The sequence below is a fragment of the Malurus melanocephalus genome, unplaced genomic scaffold (genome assembly GCF_030028575.1).
Source record: "Malurus melanocephalus ecotype Western Australia unplaced genomic scaffold, MMel_1.1 scaffold_78, whole genome shotgun sequence".
NCBI lineage: Eukaryota > Metazoa > Chordata > Aves > Passeriformes > Maluridae > Malurus > Malurus melanocephalus.
In genome coordinates, this window is record NW_026623310.1 from 1,302,751 (window position 1) to 1,325,579 (window position 22,829).

Sequence of the window (22,829 nt, forward strand, 5' to 3'; positions counted from 1 at the left end):
GGGTGAGAGAATAGCTATTAAACGTCTGTGTAGAGAATCACAGAATTATCAAGGTTGGAAGAAACCTTCAAGATGGTCTAGTCCAAGTGTCAACCTAGCACTACCATAATCACTCCTAAACTGTATTTCCAAGTGCCACATCTGGACTCCTCTTGAACACTTCCAGAGACTGTGATTTTGCCATCGCCCTGGGCACTTTATTCCAAGGCCTGACCAGCCTTTCAGTGAACGAATTTTTCTGATATCTAATGTGAGCACCCCCTGGTGCAACTTAAGGCCATTTCTATTTGTCCTTTCACTTGACACGTGACAGAAGAGACTGGCTCATACTTCAGTGCAATTGCCTTGCTCCAGCATCTCAATGTCTTCTTGTAGTGTAGGGCCCAGAAMTGGACACAGGATTTGAGGTGTGGCCTCACCAGTGCTGAGTATAGAGGGACAGTCACTGCCCTGGTCCTGCTGGCCACACTATTGCTGATACAGGCCAGGATGCCATTGGCCACCTGGGCACACTCTGGCTCATGTTCAGCTGCTGTCAGCCAGCATCCCCAGGTCCTTTTCTGCTGAGCATCTTTCCAGCCGCTCTGCCCCCAGCCAGTAACACTGCAGGGGGTTGTTTTGGCCAAAGTGCAGGACCTGGGACCTGGCCTTGTTGAACCTCATGTTGTTGGTCTCAGCCCATCGATCCATCCTGTCCAGATCTCTCTGCAAGAGCCTTCCTACCCTGCAGCAGATTGACACTCTTCCCCAGCTTAGTGTCATCTGAACTGACTGAGGGTGCACTCAATCCCCTCATACAGATCATTGATAAAGTTATTAGATAAAATATTTGCCCTGGGGGACACCAGTAGTGACCAGCTGCCAGCTGGATGTAACTCCATTCACCACCACTCTCTGGGCCTGGCCATCCAGACTGGTTTTTACCCAGTGAGGAGGGCGCCTGTCCAAGCAATGAGCTGCCAGCTTCTTCAGGACAGTGCTGTGGGAAACAGTGTCAAATGCTTTCCCTAGATGGACAACATCCACAGCCTTTCGCACATCCACTAAGTGGATCACATAGTCATAAAGGAGGTCAGGTTGGTCACCCATCTGAGAAGATGAAAAATGATGCCAGATCCTTTTGGCTTTCAAACCTAAGTCTGTATAGGAACCTTAGGAGAAGGTTTAGATTTTTTTTTTAAGGGGCACTACCTCCAAACAACAGTACAGCCTTTAGGTAGTATTTATTTTCTCTTACTGAAGGCAAAATAAAAACTTTCTTTGAAGTATTTGCTATAGACATGATCTTGTGTCTTGATCTAACTTCTGTACCCATTCTGATACTGTATTTGTTATCTGTCATAGCATCCTCCCATAAACTGGATTCTGTTAGACAGTAGTGAAAATGCTTTACTGTTTTGGTTTCTTYGCATTTTCATTAATGTATTATGTACATCTATAAATTTGTATCATTTTGCCAACAAATGATTAGCTGTTGAAGAAGTTGTGTTCACTTCTTGGGTTTTGTTTTTAAATGTAAGCTGAAAATTGCTTTTGTCATAAAAGCTGTATGCGGATGCACACATCAGCTTTATGTGATGTTTTTGGATTTTCTCAGGCATGGCCATGCTGCTTTTTTTCTTGTTCAGGTTTGGATTGAGCTCTCRGTAACAGTGGGAATTGTTCTTAGGATTTCTCTCTTTTTTTTTTTAAACACCAAGAGCACTGTTATGCTACAAACCCATTGGCACTTGCTTGCCTGTCATGCACACATCACCTTTCCATTTAATCCACTTCTATGTGTTTCATATTCTCATGTCTTTTATTGCCTGTGAAAAATACCAGCATTATGACTTAAAGTATTCACTCTTTTCTAGCTCTTAAGACCTCTTGTCCACTTTGTAGCCTTTCTCGTTTAAGGGCTAGAGCATTAGGGCAAGAAATACCCATTGTGTTGAGGTTTCTGCAGCTCTTTTGTGCTTGACAGAACTTAACAACATAATTATTTCACTCTTCATTTAGTCTTAAGACATTTAACATCTGTCTAACAAATTCTTACCCCAGAGCACTCACAGTTTACACTTACTGAATTAGCAGAAAATCCACCTTCCCTGGCCTCATTGTTGAAGGGCACTGAAAATTCATTTAGCTGAATTAAATTCTGAACAACCTGCTTTAGTAGTTGGGGAAAGGATGTGTTACAGCTCACTAAATCTGGGTGAGGCAGGTTGTTTGCTAATAAATTCCGACATTGGATAGAAAGTACAGTAGAGAGGGTTTAAGAAAGGGTTATGAATTGCAGTTCTAGAGTGTTAGTCTTTGTTTCATTTTGCAAGGCAAAAGCTGCACTGTGATCTTGTCTGATGTGATTAACATGAAGAGCCAAGAAAACTTACCTGATTAGAATMACTAAATAATATTGCCAAGCTTGTATTCCCAGAAGGTAGGAAAAAAGGGGCCATATGAGTTTCAGAGTTATGGAAAACACTGAGAAAATGGATGTTAAAATGTGCTTTAGGCAGTTTGCTCAACAATACATCAGGGAAACTTCCAAGTCTACATAGCGATTACCCGATCACTGAACATATTATTTAATTGTAGAACTACTTATATTCCATCTGTATTTCTCAAACCCAATCTTTCCAGATGTCTCAGACCAGTTTTATAGGCACCAGACACATTAGGGAACAAAAAGCTTTCCAATATATACTCATATTATCAAACATAGTTGCTAACTCTCACCAATATCAAATGTGCATCACATGTTAAATCTACGTTCCAATATTGAATCCTTTTGTCAGCAGTTTGTGACTTTCATAACTCACTTTAATTCTTCAGAGGTCTCAAATATTGTCAGTTTCTAGAGTTTAATACTCAAAACTGTCAAGCACACAAAATATTTTCAAACAAAGTGATCTCTGAAGGGTTCAGTGTAATTATTTTTCACATGTTTTAATGAAAATGGCTTCACAGTTCTACGTTTCATTTCCCTGACTGAGTCACTCTGAATCACGCTGTTGTGGGGGAGTCTGCCTGGGAATCCAGACTAGAATTACTTTTCAGCATGGGTTAGGGGATGGTGCCCAGAGGATGTCCCTTCCTCGAACTTTCTTAGAYAAGAGAATTTTACTCACTGTGTTTGAACCCAAACCGCATTAGCCCTTTGAGAAGCAGGTTCAATTACCAAGAGCATTTCTCCATTTTCTGCTTCTTTCAGAGCCGCTTAGACTTCTAAGTCCTAAAGGCTGCAGCCAACAGTGTCACAGCTAATTACCTGCAACTCATCGTAAAGCAAAGTGTATATTAGTGTATTTTTCATCTTTGCTCTGAAGAATTTTTTTTATTTTGCTATTGTACAACTGTTGAGACAGATTTAAACTTTTATCTTGCAAACAGCTTTCCTTGACCTCTCCATACCCCTTACCATGCATACAGAAAGAGCATATAATAGTTCACTATTTGTGTGCAATTTGAAAGAGCCAAGATAAACCCCAAAGAAGGAAATGCTGAAGGAATCATAAATAATATGTTGTTGTTTGCCAGAGGAGAAGCAAAATCCATGAAATGAGTGTTGGAATATGACACCGTATTCAGTAAATGACATGAAACAGATGTAGGTATTTATGGGAATGGTATGCAGAAGATTAAAACTTACTGAAATACCTGTTAAAGTAAAAGACTGAAGCAGCAGGCTCCAAAATCTCCTATGAAATCCAATTAGGCATCTCATTCCATTTCCCAAATGTAGCTTTCTTTGAGTTAATACTGAATTTTTATACTGAAATTTCCCTGAGCCTTTGCAGTTTTCTCTCTCTTTTGCCTGAGTGTTTTGAACTCACGTGTCTCCTGATAATTGATCACATGGGAATAGCAAGTGTTCATGATCTCCTTGATATCACAGGGGAAGCACTTTCTGAAATTCTTATATCATCGAGTTAATGGGTTGCTCAGTAAATCATGAGTGATTCGTACTTCCTCCCACAAAGAGTGTGTYTCACTATTTTGAACTCTGTATTTTCTTTTGACATTATATTGAATTACGTAAAAGGTGGGTAGAAGTAAAAATTCTGCTTTAGTCTCTCTGTGGCATGCGAGAGGAGAATGATAAGGAAAGGGTTTGTTGAAGAGGTGGATGGTTTAGCTTCAGTAATCAACTCTGTGATAACACTTTATTAGGTGCTGGAATTAAGTACATAAAGATTTAAGATATTAGTTGTTTAAAAGAAAAGAATAAAAAAGAAATGTGGAGCCAACATTTTGTGTTGTAGCTATTTAGTTAAAATCTCTGGTCTGGTGACACAGGGCAGTGAAGGTGAAGTGAAACTACMAGGGCTTGAGAAGAGTCTTAGTGAATTCAGGCAGCCCAAGATTACACATCAGTAAATAAAATACGTGCTTTGCTGGATTAGGTCCTAATTAAAGCACTGTCAGATTGTTCAGACTTGTTCATATCAGCTCAGTCTGTTTATTTTTTTATGTTTCCAGTACTTTTGAAACTTACTGCCCTGATATCAAACATGTGCAAGACACAAATTAACTTCTATATTGTATCTGCAAGTTAAAAGATTTTAAATATATTGAAAATGCAGTCCAAACCAGACATGACTTTATTCCCYTTGCTTGTTTTTTCTCAGAGATTGGCAGTCAGAAATTCCACAAATACAGCCAAGAGAAGACACTGAAGTGGTTAAAGAAAAAGGTATTGTGTTTCTCTTTTGCTTTAAAAACTGCTATATGTTTAAAATGGAAATGCTTATTAGCTTGTCCATATCTGGTTTTGAGATACATGCTGTGCCTCAGTTTAAGGTACATGTCCTGTCCAAGGACAGACATCCCAGTAAAGTTGCTGCACTTGGAAATGTGATCAGGTGTTAGAGATATTAACAAGCTTGTTGCATTTCTCTTTTTGATGGGACTGGCTATGAAAACGACTCATGGGATATGGGTAGGCAGAAGAAGCTGTCAGCTTATTACTGTAGGCTTTGTATAAGGTAAGGGGCTTGCCTTCTGCTTTGTCCCTTTCACAGATGGGCTAGAGGAAAGTACAACCATGTACTCTGGTTGGTACAGCTTTATATTCTGCTGTGCTTTGAAGGTGGGCAGAACTGCCCTGGTTTTGTGCTACGAATGTGTTTCCTCAAGTTTTGGCCAAATTCGCTCAGAATGGTCCTGGTTTGAGTGCTATTATCCTGATCCAATCATGCTGTTCAAGAGGTCTGTACAATATGGCAGAGTAAACTAGTGTTAAAGCTAAGCATGATGGGGTCTTTGTTTTGGTATAAAGAAGGTGAATTTAATTTTACTCATGCACGTGTGTCCTTTATGTGATGCCACTCTATAGAAAAAGATGGTATGAATCACATGATGAGGCCTTATCATTTAAACTGATCAATACAAGCACAAAATCTGGTCCGCTTTCTACAGTGATGAGGCATGGGAATATCTGTTTTGCAATGGTTATCTGGATATTTACACATGAACAGGTATCTTTGYGTAATGTAAAATACCTTCTTCCGACAATTCCCTCTCCCAGATCCAGCACAGCAGTGCTCTGTAAAGTCCTTAACCTTTGATTTCTACCAGAACTGCCTTTGCGGTCCTGCTGAGCTCAGGCATTCTCTGGTCAGGTGTGTTTCTCACCTGCATAGTCATGGCTGTTGGATTGGAGTAGCTCAGCTCATCTTAGGGTGCTGCAAAATTGGTGCTGTGTTGCCAAGGCAGTATGTTCAAAGTCATGCTAGTTTCTTTGGGTTTTTTGAGCTCATATGCTAGTCATTACAAATGTATATTAAATTTCACCACAGTCCATAACTTGAGTGTTTTATATGCTTGAAACAAAATTACAAGAGCTTTGTCACTGCATTAACATGTGCATAACAATACTGATACAGACATTTCCTTCTTTGGTTTTCTGTAGGTTAATCAAACAGTGAAAGCACTTAAAAGCAACAATGTATCTGTAGGTGCAAGTACATTTGTCAACAGTAAACAGATCACAGACACTCAGGAAGGTAAGAAAACTAAACAGGTTCATGAATTCCATTTTTGTGAAGTCACATAAGTAGAGATAAAACACGTGATTAGAAACTAAAATATGTTGAAATTGGCCTTTGCAGTAAATTTATTCCTTGTATGGAAAATTCTGTGTAAGTTGTGACTCTGTGCCCTAGCTTTTCCAGATTCCTTGGTATCTTCATCAGATGACATTGTAATTAACAGTAGATCTCAGCTGGGGTTGTTTTATCTTCTCCACAGTTCAAGGAGAAAACATTTTTCTCAGTGAAATATATGCTGAAGTGCTTTGCTGAACTGAGCCTGTCTTAGACAATAGGACATTTACTTATAATATATGCCCACCCAGTAAGTGTCTCTGTATTAAAACATGCTTCTTTTTATTATTGTTAGTATTAGGGTGCATGTAATATGAGCATATTAGCATTAATATAATTCTTCAAAATGGGATTGTAGGAAGTCACAGTCACAGAGAGCAAGTTCATGGTCCAAGCATTACTTTATGTGACAAATGTATAAAATACATAAATGTGTAAATATTAAGGGCAAAAGTTCATTAATATTTGTGTATTAAATTGCCCTGAAATTGACAGTTTTGTTAGCAAAGTGTGATCCTGTTTGCTTCTATGCTTCACCATTTTGCTGGTGAGGGCGATGTACTCAATGTTACTGCGATATGAAATTCTGTAGAGAAAGCTGGAAATGGACTTGGAATAAAATCTTTGAGTGTTAATGACAATTAAGAGAGGTTTAGAGCAAGATGAACCAAAGCAAATTGTTTCTTATTACAAAGACATTCAGAAGCCCTCATGCTGTTAAAAATTAAGGAGAAACAAAGCAGGTTGCTGACAAAGTGGAAAATGAGCTACCAAGTAATGATATCACAGAAACAACATAAATGAGATTTAAGAGGCAAATAGTTTTATAGAACAGAGATTTTAATATATGGTTTTTAAAAAGAGACAAAGTTGCAAAACTTGTGACTTTAACTTTACAGTAGCTCTTCACCCAACCCCTATTTTTTTAAAGAAAGGGGGACGTGTTCTGGCAACAACCATCTTGACTATGCTTAAATACTTTTTCTCTGAAATTGTAATTAAATATTTCATCTGCAGTGGTTTTTTTCCACCTTGATCTATTTACAGTGACATGGTTATAACAGTCTTTTTAAAAACCTTGGGTTTTCATATTTAAGAAAGAACCATTGMAATAGGAAATACTGGGGTTTAAAGTAGTTGAGTTTTGGAGGTAGTCCCACTGTATGTGGCAAGGTGAGTGACAGGAAGTCAATGGACATTACTCAACACTAATTTCTAATAAGACTCATTTTCTTGTCTGATCCTTTCATTGCTTTGACAGTGCAATTTATTTCTGTAGAGAATTGCTTTCATAGAGGTATTATGAAATTTCAGTCTCTTAAAAATAGGTGGGTGTATGTAGGTAACGTTTACAGATGTTGTAGGATAAAAATATGGGAGGATATGAGAGCAGATAGGGAAGTACGGGAGGTGTATCATGTGAGACTTGAATATTACATTCAGAGGACAAAGAAGGGAGGTGTGCAAATATTCCTCATGCTTGACAAAAGGTTAAAAACAAAGGTAGGCTAGGGTGAGAACACAGACTCCCTAGGAAGCAAATAGTGGTATTTTAAAATTGGTAAAGGAAGTCAGTGAAGACTGCTTTGAGTCAGAAATGCAAAGGGAAGGGATTTTGTATTTAGTGAGAAATAATAGTAGTTGACTTGGACTCACTGTTCAGTGTCATAATGCAGAGTGAGATTATGGGAATATTTTTCTTCAGCAATAAATTGGAGATATCAAGAGCTGAGGTGAAATTGTCTTGGGTTGGAATTGTTTCTTGTTCTCTCCTGAACCTGAAGTGGGCTTAGAGAGTGACAAATCCTTGATGAATCCCAGCAGTGCAGGAAGGAGACGAGCAGATAGGTGATACTAAGGATTTATTATCAGTATAGTTGAAATGTGTGTGCTGCATTGTCAGTTTGTTAATGCCTTTTCCTTCAATGCCAGTTTGCATTGAGCTTTTTGGGTTAAAAAAGACAAAAGGAGGAAAAAAATAGGAAATTTATCTCCAGCACTAAAGAAATAGTTCTTTCCCACCTTAAGGCTGCTATACCATGTGCTTCTGAATTGTCGAAATGTGTAGGGAAATTTTAACTTAGTGTCTGTCTAGCAAATGATTCCTGTGCATGGGTGCAGTTGCTCGCTAGCGGCCTCAACAACGGCAAGTCTAAAAAATCCAGCCTACAATCAGTAAGTGCTTGTGTAGAACGTGACCAGAAAAGATCTGGTTTAGGACTTCATGTTATAAAAAGGGTCACTTTTTTATTCCCAGTCTCTSAAAAAAAAATTATAGCTGGAGTGCCCTGTACTGAAAACAGCTTCTARTAGTTCATATTTCCACAGATAATTATCCTGTCTTGCCAGTGATGTTTAGATAGGCCTTGGCATTTTCTATAAAGTACTGAAAATTAAGTACAAGACTTTGAAATAGACTCATTGTCTCATCTAATTGTTTTCAGTTGAAGCCAGAAAATGTTCTTTAGTAGTGAAGCCCTTGCCAAATAATTGTAAGATCCAGATGCTTTAAAATTAATGATTGCCTGTTCTGTTGAGTCAGCTTTTTACTTTTGCAGGTTTTTAAAATTTAATTTCTTGGGGAAAAATACATGATATCTAGTATTCTCAGAAAGTGAACAGCTTTTGTAAAGTACATGCAGCAGATATTAATAACATGTGCTGACAAAGTGAGTGTAGTAAGTATTTACTTTTTAAATAAACCTACAAGTGTCATATAACATAAACTACTCAACACAGAAAAGCATCACAGTGTATCCATTAGAAGTCTCTTACCGTTAATTCAACTTTATGCTGTGGTAGCACATGTAACATGGCTAAAGCAATGTGACTGTATCACTTGTATGTTCTTTTTCTTCTCCTTCCCACTCCCTGACCTCTTCCTGAAGACTATGTACGGTATGCCCATGGGTTAATATCAGAATATATTCCTGAAGATCTGAGTAAGGAGTTTTTAAAATACTTAGGGTAAGTATTTTATCAGCTAGCAGATAGCCTTACATGACATGCATTAATGTCTGTTTGGTCATTTCTGTTGAATACTGAGATATGTTCATCAAGGTTGCAGTGAATGACACAATGCGATTGTATTTGCCACACTTAAAACATGATTTTTCAAATGTAGATTATGTCTTTCTGGCTTTCCTGTGGTGGTAAGACCATGTGCTGGGGGAGATGTRATATTGAGTCAGATATGTCTGTTATCACCATTGCATGATGAAACCCTGAGTAACATATCCTATTTTATAGCAAATGGGAAGAAAATCCAAAGAGTTAAAGCAGGTTGTCCAGATTTGTCAAGCACAAACAACAGAGCCAGGAGTAGAGTCCTCATCCCCAGGCCTCTTTCCTTTTCACTACTCACTCAGTACTGTTGGGGTTTGACTTTACTTATCTAACCTGTGTTAGTTTATATCTGGAAGGTGAGCCAACATCCTCATCCTGGTGTTCCCTGCCAGCAGCAGACTTGGCTTCAAGCATCACTGAGACTCTGCACCTACTCATCAGTTCACTTCTGTTCAAAGGCTTCTGTTGTGGCCTTTGGAAAGTGTGCAATTTGTAGCTTGAAGCCCACAGCTGAACAGTTTCATAAGTCAGAAATACAGAGTCCATGAGCTGCTTTTTTTTCCAAGTTCTTGCCACATATGGGCAGCTGATAACCAAAGCAGCCTTTGTGAAGAAGGAATTACAAACTTTAGCTTGTGCAATTCATCTGTCTTAATTTATAATTTAAAATCTTTTGTTCTGCAGGCTCCCAGAACTCAGAAGCTCAGCACCAGAGCCACCACTGAAGGTAGGAGAACTTTAAGATATTGATAGATACATTGTGTTGTAAGTTAATTTCTCTGAATTATTAYTGAAACTAGACCAGATCAAGCACTGGTCAAATACAGTACACTGGGTGCAAATACAGTACAATAAGTAAAGTGGCCTTGTGAAAAGCCAGTCTGAAACAACACAAGAAATTTACCAGGTAACTCATATTTTCTAATAAGGAATATTTTGGTTGGTTTTCCTGTTTAAAACAGGGGAGGGGAAAAGAGGCATATTTTATGGTTTCGATCAGCAGTCATTTTATACGTGTTTTGCTTATTTAGTTTTATGGAGCTTGATGGGACAATATGACCTCATAGGTTTTCCTTCATATATAATTTATGAGGACCCTGAAAGGGACCTCCTGGGTCATGGATTCCGTATTGTGTAATTGACAACYGTATTGTATAATCTCTCATACACTGATCATTCTTCACTGTAAGTCTCATTAGGACTTTTTTKTTTTCCATTACTTCTCTTGGAAGAGAGTTCTATAACCTCATTCCTCTGATTCTCAGAAACCTATCTGTAAATTCCACCTTGAATTTAATCATAGTCAGTTTATTCCCCTGCCCTTTTGCGCTAACTTTATCATTGTTTTTTTAAATTGAAACGGCTCTTTTCCCTCCCCTAACACTAGTTTTTCAGTGTGTAAGGGGAAACATATATACTTTGTGTTTTCATTTTGGGAARCCAACTTGGTTGTGTAAGATGGGTTCTCCATTCCTTCATTGTAGAAACATTTCTTTACATCTATTCCCAGGTGAATTCAAATGTTTCAAAGCAGGTGACCAGAAAAATGTGTTATGATTTTTGATAAAACCTTTACTCATACAATATGATGGCATTCTTCCCTTCTTGTCTTAGCTAGAAATACTTTGTCCCATTACAGATCAGAATCCCATTGGCCTCTTTTGATGTCTGCTGTACCAGATAGCTCTCAGTCATGCTGTTAATAGTTTAGACACACAGTTGTTTTGGGGTTTTTTCCACTGCAGATTTTACTTGATCAGTTCTCAGATTTACAAGAAATTCATGCAGTTAGTTGCTGTGTGCATGACCTTTTACTTCTTGTGTACCTTTAATCTGGTTTTAATATTTCCAGTCTTGAATGTTCCCTGGCTTTTTTTCACGGTGTTAAAAGCTCTTTTAGTATTCATAATGCTACTCAGTGGTGTACATTCAGCAAATGTTAGCATTCTGTTATCTTTAATTAGCAATTAACTAGTACTCTCCATCTGATCCAATGACATCCCTTTCTGCATTATTTGTCTTTGTTTCCCTTTTTCCTAGTTTCTCACCYACCTTAAACTTCTTATGCAGTATTTGTTTTCTGTCATTTCTGCAGCTTAAGTGGCACTATGTCAAGTCCTCTGGCAATCCTTSACATTATGTTGCCAGATAATCTGTTATATGTGAGAAAACAARGACAAGTTAGTAGGCATTACCTGTATTTCGTTCTTAGGCTGAGAGAGTTGGGGTTGTTCAGCCTGGAGAAGAGAAGGCTCCAAGGAGACCTTACACCACCTTCCAGTGCCTAAAGGGGGCTACCAGAGAGCAGCTGAGAAACTTTTTACAAGAGCATGTAGTGACAAGACAAAGGGCAGTGGCCTTAAGCTGGAAGAGAGGATAGGTTTAAATTAGGTGTGAGGGGTTAGGCACTGGAACAGGTTGCCCAGAGATGTGAACTCCCAATCCCAGGAAATGTACTCCCCATCCCAGATCAGGTTGGATGGGGCTTTGAGACTCCTAGTCTAATGGAAGATGTCCCTGCCCATGGCAGGAGAGTTGGAACTAGATGATCTTTAAGGTCCCTTCAAACCCAAACCACTTTGTGATTCTATGTTTCATTTACTCCTTTATTATTTTTCTTTCTTTCTCTTACATAGAGATGGGCCTTTGGCTACTCCGCAGTGATATGGTCCCTGCCTGATATAACATTTGTCAGGTTCTGCCTCGCATCCTGTGATTTCTGTTGTGGTCTTCCAACTGGGTCAGCATATTGAGTTTTACTTCTATCTTGATTAGAGTGATTTCTATTCTCTTTTCTTCCCCTGTGCTTAACCTCTTCATCTTTATTGAAAATAAAGAAGATACATTTATTGAAAATTATTTACTGAGGCAACTGATTTCTTCCATTTTGTGTCCATACACAGATTRACTTTAATATCTATCCAATCCTTACAGTATAGCAGCTTCACTTTCTCTTTTTTAATTCTCTTTTTGCCTCTGTGGCTAAACAACCTTGTAGTGTTTGTTTGTTTTAATTTCCTTTCCAAAGTCTAATTCAGCATGACTTTTTGGCAGTTCTCACTTAATCCTAGTACTGCCTGACTCCTAAACCAGTTTTTTTCCCACCATCTTTTTTCCCCCATCCATTGCAGAATGCTTTTTACCCCTAGTATCTGTTGGATTTTTTGGGGGATGGGTGGGGGGTGGTGGAATATGTGTGCATCTGTGTGAGCAAGGAGCTGCATTTATAGTGTTTAGTCTGAGAAGCTCTTTCTTCCAAGATTTTTCACCTTGATTGAAGTTTCAAGTGTCTTCCTCACATATCAAGTCCCATACATTGCCTTAGACAAGTAAGGCATATGATTTGAAAAGTTTGCCCCCCTAGAACCAATAACTCTGCTTTCCATTATCCTTTCAATTTATTTTGAACTGAGGCACCCTATGTCTACTGAAATGAGATTACTTAACCACCCTGGCCTTTCCTGCAATGTCCCTGCTACTTACCGAAACAAAGTCTAAAATAACCTCATTTCTGGCTGGTTCAGTGACTGTTCTGTTAAGCAGCATGTCAGCTAGCACATAGAGGAATAGTTGAGTCCTACAGTTATTAATAGCATTTGTTCTCCAATGGATGTCCATAGATATGTTATTTCCATGTGGCTGGACAGTTGTTCTGGCTGCACAGTTACTTGGCCCTTTGATTCAGTTAAGAATTATCTTTATGCATTGTAAGAAATATTAAGCACACATCAGGAGCCAACTGATAGTCATTAGCTGTATAAGCATGTTAAAACAACTGTATTAAACTGCATGTGATGTGCATTCCATATTGTGTACGAACAGCTTTTATACCGTTGGGATAGTTCTGAGAATCTATTTTTAAAAACAGTTTTATTTCAGCAGTTTGGTTACAGAGGAAATGAGGCTTAGAACTGTTCCATTGTTGGGCAGTGAGATCTTGCTGAGGATCTGATTAATTTCCAGAGCACTGACCAGGGTGTGTATGATGTTTGTGTGTTTAAGTCTTTGCAACTTCAGAGATTAAAACATTCCTTTATTTCACAATCTCAAGAGGGGTAAGGTAGGCTTATACACAGAGACTTTGATCCTCCTTCTGACCATTTTTAATCACTTATGTTCACATTTCTCTTCATGAAGGCAGGATGTATTAACAGACATAATATATGATTATTGGAAAATACAAAGGTTCTAACATGTATTTTCTATTTTGGAAAAGTAATTGCATGTTTAGAAATTACGTTAAACTTTAAAGGGAGGAGAGATGTAGAAACTTCAGTGATCAGCAGGAAAGCAACGACCCATTCTCTCTCTTGAACAAGAACAAACTGGGTACAGCCTGGGCTTTGTAATTTAATGCTTGAATCAGAATTGCATGTTCTTTGTATTAATCGTAAGCTGTTGATCTCGTGTTGTAGTCATTGCACTGTCCGATTTGTCAGCACAGGGAGTCTGGCCATTGGCAGATGATGAGAGACAAAGAATACATAGGCTTTGCTAAGACTAAACAGCAAATGTTTTGCTGAAATGCAAACATTTTTATTGTAAGTTTCAAAAACTTGTTTATCAGATTCCAAAAAGAGGAKAAAAGTAATTATTCATTGGATTGTCATTTGAAAATGTAATCACAGCACAGTAAACAGCCTCCTAAAGAGGCTGATCCACATTCCATTGAAATCAAAAGAAAAGGCTGCWGTTGGATCTGGTTCTAAGAGCTGAGAAATATAAGCTGCAGACCTGGCTTCTGTGCCAAAGGGAGAGAGGGAGGGGGAGAGAGAGAGATATCACAAGCACCATAAACAAAATGAATAAAATAGGATCTTAAAATGTACAGTACCATCCAAGTTGCTTGCAAAATCACTCTCTTTGGCACAAAAGCTGGGAAGGCCACGRTCTAGATTTCACAGGATATTAAGGACAGGGTAGTAATATCAGATATATAATAATAATAATAATACAGTGTTGTAAAATACTACATACTTTTTTTTTTCCCTTTTGGAAACATACCAGAAAGTTTTCACCTTTAAACTAAACACATGCTCACAGTTTATGGAAAGAAGTATTCATTTTTACGGCCTGTTCATGTGAAGTGCCGAGAACCATTCATTTGCAATATTTCTGAAGTAAGAAGGCATACAGCACATGCAGAGTCAAACTTCTTAATACACTGTTGGATTGAAGCAATGAAGCAGTCAGTGGAGCTGTGGCAGTGTTTCACTGTTGCCAACCTGTAGAAACTAATTAATTCTAAAGGCTGTGAACAAATAGACAACAGACTAGATGATGATCCACTTGTGTTGGCAGATAGCCACAACACTGGTGTTGCTGCGCAGGTCCATTGTGTCATGAGCACCAGAGTTCCTTGACTGTTAGGCACTAACTTCCAACAGCTGCTCCATAAAGTTCTCTAAACAGACTGACACCAAAGTCACAGTCATGGCTGGTTTCTAACAATCATTCTTCAGAAGGCTTGGAAAAAAGTGCTTCCTTCCCATGACACTGAATGATCTCTTCTGAATGCTGTAAAGGTGGTATATACTCACATGCAAAGAAGATGATTGCAGAGAGAAATCTTCCACTCTTGCTGCAGATCCTTCAGTTGATTGCCAGTCCTGTTTCGGTGCTATGGTTACACTTTAAAGCCAAAGCTTTGAACTTCCATGTGTATACATCATAAAACTGGTTGACAGAGCAACTTCCTCACTCTAACATTTCAGAAAAGGAAATTGTCAGATGTCCCTGTGGAGCCAGAAGAAGACTATACTAAATTTAACAGTGACAATCTGAAAACCAAAAAGGTAAGCAAGCTTTGCATTCATATCCATTTTGCTAWAACGTAGATTAATATTCAGTGTTAGCATAGAGTGCTTAACTTTCTCCTTCAAAACACATCACAAAAACACATACAAAATTATCTAATATCTGTAGTTGTATTGCCTTGAACTTTTCTTTCAGGTTTAATATGACTTTGATAGTTTTAATTTCCTACTCTAACTGTTCTGTACTGTTACTGCTGGGCTGTATTTGATCAGTGAACATTCCAGTGAGCCTTGCAGAGTCAGACACACATGTTAAGGTGCTCAGCTAATGTTTGCAAAGCTCTTTGAGATCTTTAGATGAGAAATCCTGTGACTTAGTGATAGCAACTGTTRAATTTCAGTTACTTGAAAAAGAAATGAAGATGGCAGCTTTAACTCAAATTCCAAGGGATGTTCAGGCAGGCTTTATTTTAACCTAGAAATATTGCTTGTGCACTTACTTATGTCAACTTAATGAAGTTAAATCAACACAGAACTTAACTGATTGCCAGCTACAACACATGTTTGGAGGCCAGTCCAAATCTGAGTCCAGTGGTGCCTGCCACTGTACTATTCCTGGGAGAGCAACAGAGATGTGAAAAGAAATAGATCCTCTTTGTGTGTGCCAAAGTTGTGAGGCTTGTACTGGCTTATTTCTCTGAACACTGAAAGAAAATGAATCTTCCTGCAATCCATGGGGAACCGAAAAGGCCTGCTGTGCTGGTCTTGTGACCTTCGGTCTAATGCTGACTACTCGTTATCCCTTTGCAAAAAAAAACACAGCTGGTGACAGATGCATTCCTTCCTCCCCCCCAGACCCCCAGAATTTTTTTGTACTCAGTGCATATTCTTGTTTTGAAGTAAGAGGATTGCCCCCTAATTGAGGGTGATAAATGGTTTAAAATATGCATGTTTCTCTCCTTTCCCCAATTATATATCTATCTATGGCTTTTGAACTTAGCATAAAGATAGAAATAAACTGAGGAGAGATTATTCATTTCAACATTAAGTATGATTTACTTCTGAAATAATGAAGCACATTGATGAGAGAATCTGGGAAAGAAAAGATAGCCCTTGGACTCTTGTACTCTTTTAAATACTTTGGCCGTGGTTTTATTTGTAGAGTAAAACAATCATACTTGTTTTGCCTATCTCTGTCTTATCCATAACCATCTAGCTGATCCCAAGTATTATAATTCCAAAGTTCTGCAAACTGAGGAGCATCATAAAGAAAAGTCAATGCAAAGTTTTCTTAACAGGGAAAGCAGCTAGAGACACTTTGAAATATAAGAAAGAGGTCAGCTCTATAAAATGCGACTCATAAAAATGTGTTTTAGGTGTAGAAGTCTGGGAAGTTGTCCCAGTGGCCTCAAAAGTGCTTTGCAAATGTTACCATCTTCATTCCTAGTTCTTCCATCTCTTTTCCCTTTACTTCACTGTGCATAGAGTCTTTGATAGTAAATCAGTGTGAATTATTCATTATCTGTAATGGAAGTCTGTAATTCAGCCTGCTGACAGCATAATCATGAGATTGAGTCGGAGGGTACGGAATGCATCTGTCATATTGAATGCATTATTCCTCTTAATGTACACTCAGGGATTATCCCAAAGTAAATGTTTGATTTGGGATACCTCATTCTGGAAAGATGTTTCACCTCCTTGTCCTTGTAGTTGGTTTTCTGTCTTTGTCTGAGGTTAAGTAATTCATGACAAGTATTCTTCAGTTTGAATAATCTCAAATTTGTTTTTTAAGGTTTTTCTCCTACAATTCAAAGCCTGCATATCATTATCTTTGCTGCTGTATACTAAAAAACAATTCAACTTATTGCTTGACTTCAGTATTTAGGAGTTTGGAGCATATGTTCCCTCCTATGGAGATGCTGTTTAACTGTTGCTGTTTTATCATTTCACTCATAGGCAAACACCAAGATGTCTGCAGCACAGAAGGCTCTGGCCAAAGTTGATAAGAGTGGAATGAAGTCCATTTCTGCTTTCTTCAGCTCCAAACCTAAAGCATCAAAATAAAGACTTGTTCTTGAAAAAAATTTATTCATTGTTTATTTTTATGTTAAGCTAAACATGTCTCCTGGAGTTTTTTTTTGTTAGTTTAGTCTATGCAGGGCTGGGTACATATCTGGGTACGTGGTGGAGTGTGATGGAGAAGTCTGTGAGCTGGCAGGACACAGAGCTGTTGGCCTCAGTGGGACAAGGGATTACCATAATATCAGATATTCCAGCCTGGATTGGGAAGATTGCCCAGCTGTATTAACGTGGGTGCTGTGAAACAGAAACAGGGTTTAGCAGGGTACCATACTGTGCTACTGCTCCGTCTAGAGCAAGCTCAGTCAAGACCACTGCAGAGTCTTCTCCATTGCTCTTCATTCTGGGCTGAAAACGTGCCCTTCTTTGATGATTTTTTTTTTTTCTTTTATTTCATAAGGAGCATTATTTTTTAAGAGTTTCTGAAATTTTTTTTTACCTAGGGTTGCATGAAAGTAGGATGGCATCATTGTGTTTTTATTTTGACCCAAGTAGAAGAGCTGATGTAAGTGTTGTCAATGGGTGACATTTTATTGAAACCCAGATACTTTCTGTTTTGGGATTCGGGTTGTTTTCAATGTTCTGGAAACAAATGTCATTGAATGTCAATGTACATGTAATGAAATAAACTGCTTTGTGTAACAAACTTGTGCTTGCTGTATTTGCTGTATGTTTCAAGAGTTAGGTTGACTTCCAGCACATTCTTTAAGTGGTTTTGGTATTTTCCTGTGTATAAATTTTAATCCTTAAAGACCTATCGCATCTCTTTGGCTTTAGTGATAAATCTCGTAGCACATAGCAATATAGTTTACTTCCAAGATCAAGAGGTCTTATGAAAATAATCAGGGAAACATTGATCTGAAGGCAAGAATGAGTGGGTTTTTTTAAGAAGCCTGTTTGGAGCTGGATTTGAAAGAGTGTCTTAGATAAGGTTTAGTTTTGTGAAGTTTTGCATGAGCTAGGACTGTTACTTAAAATGCACTACCCATTCTTTTCTGTGTTCTTTCATCATTACAGAGCACTCCTGTATATTTATAGGGATAGCTGATGTTGCAGCTTCCCTGATTCAGAGAGCTGAAAATGAGATGGAGTCACAAGGGTAGTTTTTACAGATCTAGCCAGTTCTGCACAATTCTCATGGTCACCCTGTGTACACCAGTTGTTGTATTGAGTCATTACTGTGGATCAGCTACAATGTGTGTTTTTCAAAGACACTCTTAAAAATATGTCATTTTTGCTACTTCAGCTCAGTAGAGAATCTGCTTGTATCCCTTGATAATGGGAATTTCAGACAAATTAGGAATTGCCCCTTTTTGAGTAACTATGCCACTTTTCCACTTCAGACTTACTTGCTGCCATTTACAGCCCTTGGATTGCACCGRTGTCTGTTAGGTTGAAAACCTCTGTGGCACTCTCTCCCAAACAGAAATGAAAGAGAAGCCTTGCTGTGTGTTCTGTGCAGTTTTGTAGTTGTTGGGTTTTGTATACCTTTCAGACTGGTGGTTTTTACAAAGTTTTTGATGTAGTTTGTAAATGCAGAGGATCAGTGTAGTTGGAATCCCAGACGGAGGAAAATATTTGGAAATCTATAGAATTATTATCTCTGATAATAATTAGTGTTCGTTGAGCCCAGAATGAGCAATTCTGGTTATGATCTGGAAGGGGTGAATTTTGGAAAACATTCAACCTCCCAAATTCATGAATGAAGGGATGCAGAAATTATGGCAACTTTTGAAAAACACCACTCAAAAATGCAGGATAATGCTATGGGGAAAAAAGGAAAAAGAACAGGCATGTTCTGTCATGTTAATGGAAAAGGTTTATGTGGTAAGCAACACATTAGAGAGTGTTCTGATAGAATAAAGGAGTTGTGTATATATTAATGGAAAACTAGTTCTGAGCACTAGAAGATGCTGAGAAAGCAGACAAGCATGGGATGGGTGTGGATTGAAAAACCAAGAATGGGAGAGAATTCTGTTAGAAACAGGAACTCTGAGGCAAAACAGATACATGGTAGAAGCTCTTCTGGATGTTTAAATATGCTGGTTTAGGGGTTTGAGATTTAACAGTTCAAAAGTTTTGTGATACAAATTTTGCAAAAGTGCCTTTTCATTGACTGAACTGTTGAGGAACCTACAAAAAAGTCCCAGTTTCTCTGGTCAGAATTTGGGACAGAGGACAAGTCTGATAGAGATGAGAGGTCCTTGTGTTGACATCTGGTCTGGGGCACCAGTTTTTATTTTTCCTTGTTCTGTACATGAGTTTCACATCTGCTTCTGTGCTCAAGAACCAAGTCTAGAGTTCTTCCTCTGTGCAGGGATGCATTGTGCTCTAGTGCCACATCTAGACTTCAGCTGTCAGCTATGCTGTAACTTACCACAACAGTAATTAGTGACTGTGCTTTTGGTTGAGCAGGAATTTGTGCATGACAAAAAAAAAATAAGCCATTTCCAAAAGCCATTGGAGCTTTCACGTGAGAACAAAAACTCYTTACCCTTAGGAAAGCATGAAATACATTTAGTGACTTTGAAACTTCCTCAACATATAGCAGTAAGTTATGAAGTGCATATGGTGCTAAGTGCATAAAACAATATTTCCTACCAATCCTATTTAAATAAGGATTTAAATATAGTTGCTCTATCTGGCCAGCAGTAGCAGTAGGTCATTATGAAGTGCTGCTTTGCTATTTCTTCCTTGGTTAGCATAGCATGGAACAATATGCCAGCATTATTATAGAAATGTGATCTTACTTTATTCCTTTTTCTGGGTTTGCATGACATCTCTACACGTTCATATAAATATCTGATGAGTTGTGATGCTTTTATAGTTGTTTATTTGGATTAAACAGCTCTTACATTTTCACATTTTTTAGGCTTTGCATAGCAAATGGATTGACATCAGTACGCATGGAAAATGTGGAAATACAGTCACCAACTTAGGGATATGTATGGATTGAACTGGCACATAATTTTCAGTCTTAAGTAATAAAGTTAGTTCTATTTGTAGGAGTGATAATTGGTGATTCGAATATTTTCGGTGGAAAAGGTGGCACAGTTGGCAGAATTTGCATTCAGATCTGTTATCTCGCAGAGTTCAGTGTGCTTGTTTTCAGGTGTTCAGTTGCATCTGACATGATRTTTATTAGAGGACAATTAAATACGTGGATGGTTATTTGAATGATGTTTTTGATTGGGGTTTTGCTCTTTCCATTGTAGATGCCTGAGAAAAGACGTGCAAAGAAGAAATGAAAGGAGCATGAGGAGACTCACTAATATTATTTTAACTTGCCATAATCAAAAAGCTGCTTTTAAAGGCTTTTTTTTACGCACTTTCTGAAAAATAAATGCTTGATGTTGGACATGCCCTATTCCAAGAAAAAGCAAATCTCAGCAGATTAACATTGTTAAATACGCGGTGTGTTAAACATACACTGCTTCAAATTTTATAGCTCACACACGATTGGTCTATCGGGCCCTTCCAGGAAAGCACTTATGAGCATGCCTAATGTTAAGCACATGAGCAGTGATCCTGAAGGCAGCTGTGTTGTTCGTGTGGGTAAGTGCTTTGCTGGATCRGCGCCTGAAGCCCTGTTAGGTGCTGAACATCCTGATCCATATCCAGCAAAGCACTTACATCCATGCTTATCTTGAAGTGGAAGAGCCAGCCTAATATTTGTGCATTAGTGCTCACCATAAAATCTCTCTTGGCACAATGACTCATATGCTTAAAATTAAGCACCTGCCTAAGTATTTTGCAAGGTCAGACCAACTGCATCCTTGAGCAAGTCTTAAATACTTGATTTTCTATGATTTTTTTTACTTTTTTTTTTTTTAATAGAATATATGCTTTTAGTGACCATAATTACAAGTTTTAGAAGCTGTATAGTGAAATATGTTGTACACAATTTTCTTCTTTATTTTTCAAAACCTGTCCAAATTCAGAAAAGTGGCCTTTTTGGACTAGAAGTCCAAAGTTCAGACATAAAATCAACCAAAATGAAAAATGAAACAAAGTTAACTCCTTTTGGAACATGCACAGTTTGATTTACACGATTTTGTCCAGCRCTGACCTGTTATACAGAAGTCACCTAACTTGGGTTGTGTGGCCAGTGTGACTCTTAAGTGCTAAAGCTTCGAGTAGGTTGTGTGTTCACAAGGGCAGATGAAGAAGCTGTATTTTTTATTTTACTTCTTTTATTCTGAGGGATTGAAAGCTTACAAGCATATAAAATAACACGTACATTTTTGTTAAGAACTAAACCAAAACCTGTGTCATCTTTCAGGTTAAAAAAAAAAGCGCTAATTATCCTTTTTTTAAAAAAATTAATGTAAGTGACGCTTTCTGTGGAGTGAGCTTCAACCAAAATGTCAGCCTGAGTCTCCATAAAACATGTAGAAAGTGGATGCTAATGAGATCCTGAAGTGATTTTTGTCAGGTGCAGTTTGATGTTCTTAACTTAAATACCTGTTTATCAGACTACCATTAATATCTAACTCTGCTAGAAAACTTTTTAAAATTAATAATTGACAGGATTTTGAACAGAATGAATGTTTACTTCTGTAGATTCCAGCTGTGACCCCAGATCACAGACACCTACAGCAAATGACCAAAATGTTCAGTAAAGAAGTGTTCTAGGTAAAARGTAAACAATTATTTTACATCTGACAAATTTTGCCTAACTTCAGGTAAAGAAGAGCTCGAAGAAGAGTTTATTATGACCTTGCTGAAAACTAAATTCTAAGACAGAGATAGCTTTTAAGTACAATAGCTTGTTTAACTTTCTTTTCAACTAATTCTGTTCAAGTGTTTCTGAATACAAACAGAACAGAACATATGAACAATCTGAACTGTTAACTATTTAGAAATCATATATTTTAAAGGAAATGTAATTGAATGCCTATTTTAGTAATTTGCACTGAATTGTTTTTGTTAGTCTGGTTAAGAAATGTGCACTTTACCTTTTTAAGACAACATATTTTAACATTGTTTTTAGGAATGCTGCAAGAATATTTTATGGGTCCAAAATGAAATCTCTATTTTTCTAGCTTGCATTAAAAAATGATTGATGTATGAATTAAGATGATCTATTTCAGTATGTGGTTCCATATTTTTGTAAGATTTTATTTTTAATTCATGTACAAGGAAGAAATAAATGCCTTTGGAATAATTTGTTGGTTATTTCTTCACTAGTATCATAGAGAAATGCAAAGAAAAATGTGGTGCARTCAGGCTACTGATGCTGTTACCCTCCACAGGGTAAAGAGCAATTTTTGGACCGAGTTGAAGAAAATAATGAATCATGATATAAATTTGAATATAAAAGTTCATTAAGACAGACTCAGTGATACAACTAGGCTAATCCTTGAGGACCTTACTCTACAGATGTTCTAAAGAGAACCCATCTCTGTGTACATACAATTGTTGGCCTACTTACTCTGAATATTTTAATTTTCATGAATGTGGTGGTGAATCTCYGAGTGATGGTGGGATGAGGAGAGTGAAGGGGATGATGTGGTATTTGTGTAACTTTTTAAATATTTAGCATTCTTCACCATCACTTATGTAATATATAGGTGCTCCATCACAGACTTACACAGAACTGATAAACAGYGGACAGTAAGCAAACACAGAAGAAAAGCTGTTCCTCTGCCAAAACATGATCCCGGTATCACCATGATATTGTAAGTCCTGACATGAGGTTTCAAGGCTGTTAGGAGAGTTATAACAATTTCATTTGTAAAATCCAGACAACAAGGGGCAAAGCAAAAGTGATGGGTATTTTACTTGGCTGTGAAGTTGCTCTATTGGCATTAATGAAAACCAAACAAGACAGTGCCAG

The 22,829-nt window shown here is 37.8% G+C and overlaps 1 protein-coding gene across 1 annotated transcript in view; it reads left to right on the forward strand.

The window, feature by feature from the left end:
• Nucleotides 1-17,219, forward strand: part of RNASEH2B (ribonuclease H2 subunit B) — a 39,059-nt gene extending 21,840 nt beyond the window's left edge. Inside the window, exons 6-11 of the mRNA XM_057367388.1 lie at nucleotides 4,614-4,678; nucleotides 5,897-5,990; nucleotides 8,978-9,056; nucleotides 9,840-9,882; nucleotides 14,870-14,950; nucleotides 16,868-17,219. Of these exons, the coding sequence (XP_057223371.1) occupies nucleotides 4,614-4,678; nucleotides 5,897-5,990; nucleotides 8,978-9,056; nucleotides 9,840-9,882; nucleotides 14,870-14,950; nucleotides 16,868-16,975 (470 nt within the window). The 3' untranslated portion in view covers nucleotides 16,976-17,219. The remainder of the gene's footprint in view (nucleotides 1-4,613; nucleotides 4,679-5,896; nucleotides 5,991-8,977; nucleotides 9,057-9,839; nucleotides 9,883-14,869; nucleotides 14,951-16,867) is intronic.
• Nucleotides 17,220-22,829: the final 5,610 nt, after the last annotated feature.